Here is a 13,959-nt window from a genome sequence, read left to right as displayed (position 1 = left end):
GTGTTTGCCCCCCCCCAACAATTTATGAACTCAACGTTTTTGCCAATTTGGTGAGCAAAAGAAGCACCTCAATGCCCCCCCACCCTCCCCCCATCTTACCTTCTTGTCCGAGAGTCCGGTGACCTGGTCCACAAACTCCTCCTGGATCATGAAGGCGGCCAGGTTGGCCGTGTACGAGGCCAGGAAGATGACGGCGAAGAAAGCCCACACCGACACGATGAACTTGCTGGTGGTGCCTTTGGGGTTCTGCACCGGCACCGAGTTGTTGAACACCAGACCCCACAGCAGCCACACGGCCTTGCCGATGGTGAACGACGGACCGTGGGGGTCTGAGGGGGGCAGGGGGGGACACACGGCAAATTTTTCTTCACCAAGAGAACTGAACGGTGTGGCAACGTCATCATTTGGTGACTTTGTATTACCCCCCCACCCCTCAAAAAAAAAGTTTTTGGTGGATTACGTGTGCTTGTTTGGGGGCGAAAAGAAAAAGCAATTTGAAAAGAAAATGGTCACGAACGTCTTTAGAAATGATAAAAATCTCCGCCGTGCGCCTGCGCCTGCGCGGCTGGCGCGTACCTTTGCCTTGGGCCAAGTTGCGGTTGAAGCCCAGCGGAGAGACAAACTCGAAAAGGAAGACGGCGATGGCCGTGACGATGAGCAGCATCACAAACATCATCACCCAGACGGACGCGCTGAAGGGCTCTGAGCCAAGCAGAGGCGGCGAGAGGAGGAGCCAAGAGAGGAGGAGCAGGAGGGAAGAAAAGAAAGAGTCCGCGGGGGGGGGGGGGGGGGGGGGGGCAGATGAGGAAGGAAGAGTTAGTCGCTGGTTTGGAAGAATTTGCATATTTCGGATGACTCCAGTGGAGGAAGAGGGGCATCAAACCCCCACTGAAGCCAAACACTGACAAAGTGTGTGGGTAGGGGGGGGGCGGGTGCGTATGTGACTGCTCGCGTTAGCCAAGCCAGCCAGAGAGCTTGTGCGCTGAGGTGAACGGCAGAGATACTGAACCATCACTGATACCCTCTTGCACACGCCCCCCCCCCCACCCTCACCCCCCCATGCCTTTCGGCCCCCATAAATATTCCCCGTGCTTCTTTTCTACCGTTTTGTACAGCCGCATTTTGCAGGTTGAGTTGTCCATGTTCCAGCATGCTAACGGGATGCTAATGCTAAACGGACGCCGTCGCACGTGGGGACGCCCCCGACGGGTTGGCTACCGAGGAAGGCCGACGGCGAGACGGTGCCGTTGCTGCGCGACACCATGACGCTGATGCCCGTCTCCACGAAGGGCACGGAAAAGTCGATGACCTCCGACCTCTCCTCGTTGATGGTCAGGGAGCCCACGGCCATGGCGGCTTTCTTGTACACCACCTGGTGGACACACACAGGGAGCCGTATTGATCTCCACCCGATTGATAAACGAGCATAGCGACCTACAAATTTCTACAACCGCCCCGTCTGTAGCTACACACCGAGCTTCGCCAACTGCCTGACCTTTGACCTACTCTACCCGTGTCGTCATCTTGCTCTCTCTCTCTCTCTGCCTGGGAGAGTCAAGTGAAACATCCGCATGAATGTCAGCCAGCGTTTGGGGGCATTTTGCGAGCAAGAAGAAGAAATGGCGGCTGTCATGTTTGCCGCCGCGTGAACGTATCGCCACACATGACGGCGGGGCCGCGCCATCCCCCCTTGAGGGGTGTGTTGTTTGATTGCTTTCTCAATGACTGCCTCCGTACGCATTAAGACTCAAGTAGCGGATGACTAATTACGACTGCGATGCGCTTCAAAAAGCCGGGCCCAGCCAGTCATCGTTTTACATTTGGAGCTGATCAGAAGGGGAGGAGTCCCAAATTTCCAATTCGGAAATGGTTCAATTGCATCTGACAATCACACAATATACATTGATCATGTTTTTTTTTTCTTATGAACCCAAATTTCAATCATTCAGCCATACAAGATTATTATCGCAACAAAAACTGGTGGAAAAAACAGATTTATGGTAGGTTTTTTTTTTGGACTGAGAAATATCCTTGGCGGGAAAATGACGCGCTTGTTACCACGCGAGACGCAGAGGTAACAAGATGGCTGCCGAGGGGAGGCCGTTCATCGTGAATTCGGATCGATTTGACGTGATGAAATATGATTTTTTTTCTCCTATTGGCCGGGTAGAGGAAGTCTGCGTGGTTCCGGCAAGCGAGCCGACAATTTTCCCGAGCGAGCGACTTAGCTGTGGAGCTACTTTGCTACGTCTGGGCGCAAGTGCGCGGCTGCGATGGGTCCGTACCTCTCCTACCATTCCATTCCACACGTTGTTGATCTTCTTGCCGTGCTTGCCGTTGGTGACCAGGTAGAGGTCGTAGGTGAACTTCACGTTGCGGGCGATCTTCTTGAGGATGTCGATGCAGAAGCCCTTGCAGCACTGCTTGATGTACGAGCCCCCCGACGTGCTGTTACTGCGCATTACACACACACACACACACACACACGTGCGCACAATCCCAACATCATGGCTTTGTTGTGCTTGTTGTGTAGACAGATGCGCGTGCACCCCCCCCCCCCCAGGCACCGTGTGTGTACATAATGGCAGAAGGACATCGAAGCCTCAGCTGGGCAGCGATAATGTATACGCAAAGTGTGTGTGTGTGTGTGCATGGGGGACACCTGAGTCCCCACAAAGGCACGGTGCGATGGATGTTGGAAGCGCTTTTGATGCATTTGATGTGACGGTTTTCTTTCGGGTGAATAACTCCATCACCTTTCGGGACGTTGCGCCCGCCCGGCGCCGTAATGCGTGACGCAAAAGGCATCCGGGGTGATGCCGGGAATGAAAAAACACGGGACAACACTCGCTAGACCCGCGTCAAGGCCGGAATCGGTGTTGCGTAGCCGAGCACAGCGGTTGGTTTCATTTCAGGAAATCAGATTTGGTGGGGATGTCATGACGAGACCCGCAAAAAGGTCTCGTCGTGAAATCCTCAAATGTAAAGACACGGGAAGTCAACGCGCTTAGCTTGAGCGGCTATGTTTTGGCCTTTACTAGTCAAGGGGTCCTTAAAAAGGAAAAAAGTTGATATTAGCAATGTGTTTTTTTGTTTTTTTTTGGGGGGGGGGGGTGAAGATTTCCATCATATGTTGTCGCCAGCCTGAAAATAAAAAGTCTCCCATCCAGATTTTAAAGGACCATTTTAGGCTGATTTGGAGCATATTTATAGGGGTCCTTAAATCACCACATTTATCCACAGGATCCCGTTTCTCTGGGGACAATCACATTTGGTATGCACGTTAGACATTTATTTTTTTCCTATTGCTCGTAAATATTTGAAATCCGTATACTACGCTGCTGGATGAGGCGAAATTGTAAAACAACGGACAAATGGCGGCAAAGTTTAGGAGCTGAAGTCTCGCCGCGCTCTGCTGGGGTTTCTTCCTAAAAGCGCGACATCAGCGGCTTAACCGGATGGGATAAGGAGCCGGCCGCGTGTTAAGACGGGATTCGGGTTTCCGCGCTGAGCTGGCTAGGACACGGAGCTGGAAACCCCCCCCCCCCCTCCCACCCCCCAAAACTGGCTCGGGAGAGAAAGGAGCCCAAGTGATGAAGAGGCAAGGCGGCACTCCAAATGGGACTTGAGGAAAGTTTGCAAAGTGCCCCGTGAGAAAAAGTCTCCGGCAGATACGGCTCTTGATTTATTCACAAGTTGGTGTAAGAAATAGCCAAACGTCTCGTTAGCATCCTTGACCCAATTTGCACGCCAAAGTGGTGTCAATTTAAAAGTCGCCCAGTCATCTCCTGTCACACGCATATTCGAGTGTGACAAAAAAAACAAAAACAAGCCTACAAAGTGGATGCAGCACAAGCAGCCAAGTCACAGTTTTTTTTTGGTTTTGTTTTTTTGGAAACAACATCAACGTGCTTGATTGCACACAAGCTACGAGCACCCATCTGGAACATCAATATGAATGATAACAATCTGTCCGCAGAAGGAAAAGAGTGATTAATAAATGCAATATTGGGAAAACAAAGGGGCGTGAATCACAATGAATAAATGCACCGTGTGTTCATTGTTCGCCATTGCGCTTCAGCGACGCGCTAGCGGCAAAATCATCCGGCGGGAAGCAGATTGCCGTCGACGGCGCTAATTAGCTGACAGTCATATGACCGGAACTGCATCGCTAACTAATGTGATAATTGCCCCCCCCACCCCCCCGAAAACATTTGCATCTCATTAGAAACTACGCGGCACCCTTCCAACATTGAAATGTCATGATCAAAAACGAATGAATGGCTTTCTTGGGGGGGTCCTCAACGTAGCCGAACGCTTTAGCTAGTTTTGCGAGCGGGGAGGATTTCATCAAGAATGCGCCATAAAGCAAAAACAAGCCAAACTCAAAGAAACGTTTCACTTCGAGACGTGACACCGGCTAGGTGCGTCGATCACATGTAGCCCCACAAAAAAAACAGCAACAACAACAACAAAGTAAAATCTCGACAAAGCTGTGACCAAAAAGACCGAGGAAGTTGGCGATTTAGTTTTGGAGTGTATGTATCACTTTTAAATGATCCTGCGGGTCTGATCGAATCCCCCTTGGGGGCCGGTTCCGGCCCGCGGGCCATATGTTTGACACCACCGCTTTAAGGTTTATTTTTCCGCAGACAACTGTATTATTATTATTTTTATTTTTTCCGGATGAAGAGAAAATGCGTGGGTGGCCTTCACTTACTCTTTGACGTGTTTGCGACAGGGCACGGAATTCCTCATGCAGGTCCCCGTGAGGATGTCCACGTTGTCCACGATGACGAAGGGCTTCTCCTCCAGCGTGACGATGGACAGGTGGTTCTCGTCGGCGTCCTCGTCGCCGTGCGAGTTGTAGCGCGGCCACACGGGGAACATCAGCGACAGCGTGCCGTTCTCCCAGCGACCCATCTGAGGAAAAGCGGGTATTCAAGCCAACCCCCCCCCCCCGCCAAATTGGCATTTGGGCTGCTTCGTACCTTCTCCCACGTTCTGTCGCTGTTCAAGACGATGACCACCAGCTTGGGGTTGGCCTGGTAACCGTCGGGCGTGAAGGACAAATCTCTGCCCTCGTTCCACACGTGCATCATGTGTCTGCGGAGGGGGGGGGGGCACCGGAGCACCGATCCTGTTACGCGCTTGGCTGTGTCACGTGACGGGCGGCCTAAACGGGCTGCTGAGAACAATCTGAATTCAACGCAATGGAATTGAACTTTGCCGTGGATTCATACGGCGGGCTCGTTAGGTCGCAAACTGGTTGGGGCAGAGTTAATTGGCCCAAAAACTCACTAAAACTACGCAGCTACTTATGCTGCCTAAACGGGCTGTCCCCAAAGCAAACACAAGGAGCATAAGGTTTTGCGTGGCAAAATCCCCAAATTGCAAACAAGCGGCACACTCTTCGGAATGGCTTTCCCGTTTTGGATTTCCTGGTTGGCCCGTTTATGCGCCACCGTAGTTGGGTCTGTATGTGTGAGAACAAGGTACGTGTGCGCGAGTTAACTTTCAAATAAATTGTCAGTAGTAATCCCTGCGGGATGGAGACATCTCTTCAAATCGATGCTGCCTTCACCCACCGTGTTTGTGTGTGGGAGGGGGACGAGTCAGAGGGCACCTACCAAACCCGACTACACTTGCTATTGATTTCTGGGAGTCGCAGCCTCGCTCAGTCTTACTCACTAGCCACGCACACACACACACACACACGTCAACAAAAACACGGACATGCAAACTAGCTGGAGTACGCGTTGTAGGCACTTATCGATTCATTTGGAAACGAGTTTCCGCAGCAAACTCGCCCTTTTTTCTTTGACTTTGACGTTGCTCAGCAGCCCGTTCAGCCATCATGCACTCTTGTCCTCTGTGTCTCCCCCGCTGTGTTTCGATGCTCGACTTTAGTATTCAAGTATTTGTGTCGCGCCGTTGGGCCAGCACTTTACCCCCCCCCCACCCCCCCCAAAAAAAACATAAATAGTCAAAGTCAAAAGGGTCTCAGACATTTTATTCCTGTGTGAGGGAACATCTTTTTTTGGGCCGAGCGTCGGGTTTTGAATTTTGCTCACTCCGGCGGTTCCATTAAATGTAAAAATAAACAAAATACTTTCAAATGGAACGCAGCGCTTGAGAGAGAAAAAAAAATAAAAAAGCTGCTGCGGAGCACAAACGTGCTTAACATGTAATAGTCGCTCAGTTGTTGTGACAAATATGCAAATTCAACGTAATAAGTTAGCAAGAGAAATGAGCTGGCGGCGACAGAGAAGCGAGCGTTAACCGAGTCATTTCGGATCCAGCCGTCAGCGACGGAGATATTGAAATGCGACGTGATATATTTGGGAGCATGCGCTAATAGGAGAGGCGGCGGGACGAGGACGACCGTCCGCTCATAAATCGGCGACGTGACTTTGAAAGATACGCCACATGACCTCAGAACGACTGCAGCTGCCTAAACGGGCCGGTGAAGAAAGCCGTCGTCCGAAGAAACGAGGCTAAGCTACGTGTCGTGGGTATTCCAAAACGGGCACCAAACTTCACACTGGTCCTTTTGAGTTCCGATGATGGAGGCGGGGGGGAAAAAAAGGCATTTACATAGCAGCCCGTTTAGGCAGCATGGTGGTTGGGCCCGAATCAATTGCATTCGCTGCTGGTTGCCAACCGATCTTTTCTAACAGAGCTTCGAGACGCAGCGTAGCAAAACAGCCGTGTTCCTATTGCAAAGGAGTTACTAGCGCTGCCTAAACGGGCTGCTGAAAAAAAAATCAGAACAAACACAAAGGAAACTAGTTTGGTGTGCTGAGTAGTCAAAACTGGCAGTTTTTTTACTTTCAGATTTATGGTTTGGATTTGTTTATACACAGTAGCATCCCATTTAGGCAGGTTCTTGGTTGGGCCTGAATTAATTTTCAGCATTTTCTGCTGGTTGTTGCCAAGGAGTGAAAACTTGTATGCCTAGCAATGCAAGACACGCGCCTTTCTATTCTGCTGCGCGTGCATGCGTGCGTGGCGCCCACAGAGCCGAGCAACAAGAAAGGAGAACAAAGCCGCTTTAATCCCGACTATGCGTCCAGTCATGCGGCGATAAGACACACACGCCACACCAAACACCAAACACCAAACGCCACCTTGTTTCTTTCATGTTTGCTTTCTTCGGCAGCCCGTTTACGCGGCACAAGTAACAACACGGTAAAAAAAAAAACGACACATGGCACGCAAACCGTTGATATAACGTTTGAAGAGTTATCCTTGCTACACCAAACTAAATCTAGTTTTGCTTTTGCGGACTTGATTCCGCGGCCCGTTTAGGTAGGACTAGCAGCAACATACGACTTCAGCACCAGGAAACAATCCTGCAGACAAGATAGTTGCCACCCCAAAGTGAAGATTGATCCTTTGTTGTTTTTGTTTTCCAACAGCCCTTTCAGGGAGCGCAACTAGGCAGCCCGTCGAGGCAGCACCGGTAACAACATAGTCCCTGCTTGAGTTTTAGACAACAGCATTGATCTGAGAAAGACAAAATAGCACTTCAAATTGCACCCTGCTGAAGAGAAATGATGCTTCGCGAAGCTTCGCCTCGCTCTTCTACATTTACTTTCTTCAGTCGGCCAACTCGGCGGCACCAGCGACAACTCCGGACTACTTGCCGGAACTACGGCACGACGAGGCACTCGCCCAAATCTCAAATTTTTGAGCAAGAAGCGTCTTTAGAAGGTTAACGTCACTTCCGGAGTGAACGCTGGCGAATTTTGGACGCCGCTACTCCCCGTGATTTTTTGATTTTTAAGTCCATTTCATGTCAATTTTTTATCTTTTATAGCCGACATATTTTATGTCGACCTGCTTTTATGGTCACCGAGTGAACAATGATCAATCCACACTCGATCGGCCGAACTGTCATTACCTGTCATCGAGTATTGAGTTGTCGTTGAGTTGCGGCTAGCGGCTAGCTTACCCACTAACTGTTGCCGCTTCCCGACTTCATTACTCCGGTCCGGCTATGTCAATCAGCTGTGAGTGGCTTGCTTTCTGCTGGTTCGCTCTGTGTGTTTTCCACCACTCATTGGAAGCGCTTCACCAATATGCAGCCACTGAGCTCAAACTCAACTTTAATCAACACGGTCCACCACCGCCTGCTCTGCTCCAACACCCGGACATCCTTTACGTGCCCCGGCGAAGGTGCACTCACCGGGGCTCACGCCGAAACTATCAATACGACAACTCCAGCTCCATCAGGTCGTTCTGGTCCACCGCTCGCCGCCCACGGAAGAACACCGGACGCCGTGCGGATGCCTCTGTGTTGACACGCGTCCCGAGGTCGGATAGCATCGCGGTCGCTCGCAGCTGCACTCCTGTCAACGTTGGCCTACTGAACATCCGCTCCCTTACGAGCAAGGGCCAGTTCGTCCACGACCTCCTGACAGACCGTGAGTTTGACATTCTGTGTCTGACTGAGACCTGGCAGCAGCCAGATGATTATGGTACTCTTAATGAAGCTACTCCACCGGGCTTTGTTTATCACGCTGTGCCGCGCACGACTGGGAGGGGAGGCGGCCTCGCGATGATTCTGCGCGAGGATTGGAAATTTGCACCTGTAAATGTGCCTGCTTTTTTATCTTTTGAAGCGACTGTTATACAGCTCTCTGGATCAACTCCCACACTGATTGCCACTATTTACCGTCCACCAAAACCAAACAAGAATTTTATCACTGACATTACTACACTCCTCACTCATCTGTATACACTATCACCAAATGTGATTCTCTTAGGAGATTTTAATATACACATGGACAATATCAATGACTCACTTACCAAAGACTTTACCTCCTGTCTGGACAGTTTTGGTTTTCAACAGTATGTCAACTTTCCCACACACAGTAAAGGACATATTCTGGACTTGATCTGCTGTATTGGATTATCACCAACAAACTGTAAAACCGATCTCCTCCCATACACAGATCATCTATTGCTTTCATTCAATGTTAACCTGTCATTTTTCAAATCCAACCCACAACGCATTATACATTTCCGTAAAATCAAGGACATTAACCCGGACAATTTAGAATCACTTATCAACAACCTCCCCAGTACTGATTGTCTTTCTACAACAGATGAGTTTTTGACACACTACAATACAAATCTCCATAACATTCTCAATATCCTGGCCCCACTCAAAACCCGAACTGTCTCCTTCAACCAAACAGCACCCTGGTTTACCCCTACCCTCAGACAACTTAAATCAAAAGGCCGTCAACTTGAAAGATTATATAGAAAAACTGGACTCGCCATTCATAAAGAAATGTACACTACCCACTTTCTCCATTACAAGGACTCAATATCCAAAGCCAAATCAATCTTCTACTCTGGATTAATCAGTTCCAATGAAGGCAACCCCAGATCACTCTTTTCACTCATTTCTAAACTCACTAAACCTGCTGACACTCTTCCCTCACATCTCTATTCCACTGATTTTTGTAATACTCTGGCCTCATTTTTTACATCCAAAATCCAACTTATCCACCAGCAACTCACCCCTTCAGCTGCTCCTAACCCTCCTTCTCCATTCTCCCCGGTTCCTACCCACCTATTCTCTGCATTCACATCCCCATCTGTCCACCAAATCTCCATCTTAATCCAGAAGTCCAAATCCTCTACTTGTCAGCTTGACCCTCTCCCTACTGTTTTAGTCAAAGCTTCTATCCCGGCCCTCTCCCCTCTCATCACTAACATTATTCAAACTTCCCTCTCTACTGGCATTGTACCATCTCATCTCAAAACTGCTGCTGTCACTCCCATACTGAAGAAACCTGGCTCTGATCCCTGCGACTTGAACAACTTTCGTCCCATATCAAACCTTCCGTTCATCTCCAAACTTCTAGAGAAAACAGTAGCTGCTCAACTTCACACCCATCTTTCCTCCAATAAGCTATACGAACAATTTCAATCTGGCTTCCGTCCCCTCCATAGTACTGAAACTGCCCTCCTCAAAATATGCAATGACCTTCTTCTCTCTGCTGACTCCGGTTCACTCGCCATCCTCCTCCTGCTTGACCTCAGTGCAGCCTTTGACACCATCTCTCACTCCATCCTCCTCGACAGACTCTCCTCCATTGGCATCACCAGCATCCCCCTCTCCTGGTTCCGCTCCTATCTTTCTGACCGCACCCAGTTTATCCAGCTCAAACGTTTTAGATCTCACCCCTTTCCCCTCACTTCAGGTGTTCCTCAGGGTTCTGTCCTTGGCCCATTGCTATTTCTAATCTATCTTCTTCCCGTGGGTAATATCTTCAGGAAACATCACATTCATTTTCATTGCTACGCGGATGACACCCAGCTCTACATCTCTACCAAACCTAATACCGTACTTCCACCATCCTCCCTAACCAACTGCCTGCAGGAATTAAAATCTTGGTTCACCTCAAATTTCCTCAAACTGAATAGCAATAAAACTGAATTCCTCCTTATAGGCACTAAATCCAATCTAAACAAAATAAACAACTTCTCCATTCCCTTCGAAAGCTCTTCCATCTCCCCCTCCCCTCAGGTCAAGAGTCTGGGTGTCATCCTTGATAGCACCCTCTCCTTCACCTCACATATCAACCACATCACTCGTTCTGCATATTATCATCTTCGAAACATCCACCGGCTCCGCTCTTCTCTCACTCCTCAGTCCACTGCTATACTTGTACACACCCTCGTCACCTCGCGACTCGATTACTGTAATTCCCTTCTGTTTGGTCTCCCTCAAAAAACCCTCCATAAGCTTCAGCTGGTCCAAAATTCAGCCGCCCGCATTATCACACTCACGCCATACATAAACCATATTACACCTGTCCTCCAACATCTCCACTGGCTTCCCATTTTACACCGCATTCAATATAAAATCCTGCTACTCACATTCAAATCCATTCATGACCTAGCCCCTCCATACCTATCTGACCTCATCCATATTCCTACGCCTGTCCGCTCTCTTCGTTCCTCCTCCTCTGTCCTCCTCTCTGTCCCCCCTGCTCGCCTCGTCACCATGGGAAATAGAGCCTTCAGTCGCTCTGCTCCCCAGCTATGGAACTCACTCCCCGCTGACCTTCGTAATACAGCCTCATTAACACATTTCAAATCCCGCCTCAAAACACATCTGTTTCGACAAGCCTATTCACTCAGACCATAAAGCCATTGTTTTATTTATTTATTTTGTTGTATTTTTTCTTATCTTATTTGATGTAGTTTTTTAACATTGTACTCGTGATTTTAACTGCTTGTTGTAAGGTGTCCTTGAGTTTCTAGAAAGGCGCCCACAAATAAAATGTATTATTATTATTATTATCTCGTCTCTTTTTTCGTTTACATTCGTCCGCAAACCATCGGGGGCAATACTACTCAGAGTAACGACATTTTTTGATGTTGATGTTGGAAACATGATGCTACCGACGCCAAACTTCACCTTGTTTCTTTACTGCCGATATTCTTCCGCATCCCATCTCGGTAACCATCTATGACTGCGGATACATAGACGCAGCGGGGTGGACACAAACATTCAAAGCGCACCTTATTTTTGGCGGATGTTATCCCGCAGCCCATCTAGGCGGTAGCAGTAGCCACGTTCTTTGCAACAGTCGATATCATAAAAGTAACCAAGGCGCAAAGTTTCATCGGATACCCATTTGGGCGGCGCTTCTCGACGAGGCGGCACGGAAACGCACCTGCGCAGGGCGCTGGGCGGCAGCTTGCCCGGGCTGCGGTCCGACGGCGTGCTGTAGCAGCCGCCCTGCGCTTCGGGCAGCTCGCCCTTCTCTCGCAGCATGGCGGTGGCCGCCGATGAGATGATGCCCACGCCGTCCCGCATCCGCGTCTCCAGCGGGTACTCCCAATCATCGTAGGACACCGAGATCATGCCCAGGGGAAAGGCCTAGTCGGGCAGCGGACAGACATTGAGGAACTGCGTTTCAAAGGCAGGGTTTTTTTTTAATTTCCTTGGGATGGAAATCGTGTCGATTAGCGTTTTCAGTCGTCTTCTTCGGTGTTGCTAGGCTAATGACTATCTAAGGTGATACATCAAGCCGGTATTGATCTCCCCGCTCTGTTGATTCCCTGCCAAAAAGTGCATTCACTAAAGTGCTGAATATGCCTGCTTCTCCCCCCTGCTTTTTTTTTCCTCCCCCCCAGAAACCGAAGAATTAAAAGAACGGGAACAGAGCACAGCTGGGCTAACAACAAAGGTTTAGCATTCACGCGCGCCAAGTGTTAGCAAGTGTTAGCCACTGCCATTTTGTTCGTTCGCTGTCCTCCGCTGTCGGCTGAAAACGGACATTAAAGTGCTCCAATCGCAAGTGTCATGTGACCCAACTCAGGAAAGCCTCGAAGAACACCAGCCCAACATGCGATACATACGATTAAGACGCCGCATAAAAAGAGTTCATTTCTTTCTTCAAGATGGCCGCCGATCAAATAACGGCTGTCAAAATCGGTGATCAATGATGAAAATTCAATGAATTGCGCAGCCCTACGCTGGTGACAAGAGAAGAAGAATGCTTGCTACGGTACCTCGGGGGTGAAGTCTGGGTTTCCCGTGGTGAGACTGGACACAATCCAGATGTAACCGGCTCCGATCAGGCCCAACGAGCGCGCCTCCTCCAGGATGTAGCTGTCGGCGGCAGGGGGGGGGGGGCGAGTCAGAGTCCGGATGATGATCAAGTTTCATATCTGCGTCATAAAGGCTTCTTACACGGCCTCGTCCTTGGAGCAGTAGAGCAGGATGACGGGACTCTGGATCCTCTTGAGGGCGATGTGAGACTTGGAGTTGGGGTCTCCGTCCACGGCGTCCAGAGTCACCACGCTCTGCAGGTCCCAGCGCACAAAGCTGAAGGAACAAAACTCGCATCAGAGCACATTTTTTTTTCCCACTCCGAGTACTGGCAAGAGTTTTCAAAAACGGATGAAATTTGTGTCTCGATGGGACCGGTTGCCCGACCTGTGGTCCACGGTGACCCTGAGGGTGCCGATGAAGTCCTGGTAGCCGGGGAACTTGGAGGTGACGATGGAGAAGACGTGCCAGTCGTACTCCTCCATGATGGCCAGCATGAGGAGGGCCTCCTGTTGCAGGGCGGCACCGAACTGGAAGAAGGTCGACTTCTCGTCCTAGCGGGGGCGGAAGGTGGACGGAGAGAAAAAAGACAGCGTAAGCGTTTCCTTCCCTGAACGCCGGTCACGCGTTTTCGCTCGGCCTTAGTCCTGACCGCAAACGTACGACTGGCCGGGGGCGGGGGCTCCCAACACCGCAAAAAAACCGAACCGTCGATCTGGCTTTTTCTTTGAATTTCCGTTGATTTATTTCTGCTATTTTCTCTTGCTGGTGCCACGCCGGACTTCATCTCGCTCGCTTGAATTTCCAAACACCTGCTGCAGGAGAGTCAGCGTGGCGGGGGGGGGTGTGGGGGGGAGAACGAGCGCACCCACACACCCGGCCCTCCTCGCGCAGTACGTACGAGACACATTTAGCGTCAAAGGCTTCACAACAAAAAATCAGCTGTCAGCTCCGGTCCTCTTTACCTTTGTGTGCGTGAAAGTGTGTGTGTTGTGGAGGCCACCAAAGACACACACACACACACACACAAACACACACACACACACACACACGCACAACCAGACGAAACAGACAGTGAGAGGCGGCCCTGCGGAGATTTCGACAGCCTCTCGTCACACATGAGCAGTGAGAGAGGATGAAATTGTACTTCAAAAAGATCCATGTCACCGCACCCGTGCGTGCGCACGCGTGCACGCTTGCCTGCCTCGCTGCAGGTGACACTTTGTACTCGGGTTTAGAGAAGAGGGGGAGAATCTCCGCGTGGCAACAGGCTTAGCGTCACTCGGGTGCCGATAGCGGTGGCGCGCTCGTGCCTCGAGGGGTCCCCACAACACACATAAACCAGAGAGGGAAACACACACACACACACACACAAC

At 50.2% G+C, this 13,959-nt stretch overlaps 1 protein-coding gene across 1 annotated transcript in view; it reads right to left on the bottom strand.

Annotated features, from left to right (window-relative positions):
- grin2ab (glutamate receptor, ionotropic, N-methyl D-aspartate 2A, b) overlaps positions 1-13,959 on the bottom strand; it is a 55,623-nt gene that overhangs the window by 8,313 nt on the left and 33,351 nt on the right. Inside the window, exons 5-14 of the mRNA XM_052083996.1 lie at positions 12,971-13,137; positions 12,725-12,859; positions 12,544-12,643; positions 11,703-11,908; positions 4,992-5,106; positions 4,721-4,923; positions 2,286-2,454; positions 1,219-1,372; positions 577-702; positions 100-329 (exon numbers count right to left, since the gene is read on the bottom strand). Of these exons, the coding sequence (XP_051939956.1) occupies positions 100-329; positions 577-702; positions 1,219-1,372; positions 2,286-2,454; positions 4,721-4,923; positions 4,992-5,106; positions 11,703-11,908; positions 12,544-12,643; positions 12,725-12,859; positions 12,971-13,137 (1,605 nt within the window). The remainder of the gene's footprint in view (positions 1-99; positions 330-576; positions 703-1,218; positions 1,373-2,285; positions 2,455-4,720; positions 4,924-4,991; positions 5,107-11,702; positions 11,909-12,543; positions 12,644-12,724; positions 12,860-12,970; positions 13,138-13,959) is intronic.

Source organism: Hippocampus zosterae, chromosome 13, assembly GCF_025434085.1.
Source record: "Hippocampus zosterae strain Florida chromosome 13, ASM2543408v3, whole genome shotgun sequence".
NCBI lineage: Eukaryota > Metazoa > Chordata > Actinopteri > Syngnathiformes > Syngnathidae > Hippocampus > Hippocampus zosterae.
This window is presented reverse-complemented; position numbering and strand designations above follow the sequence as displayed.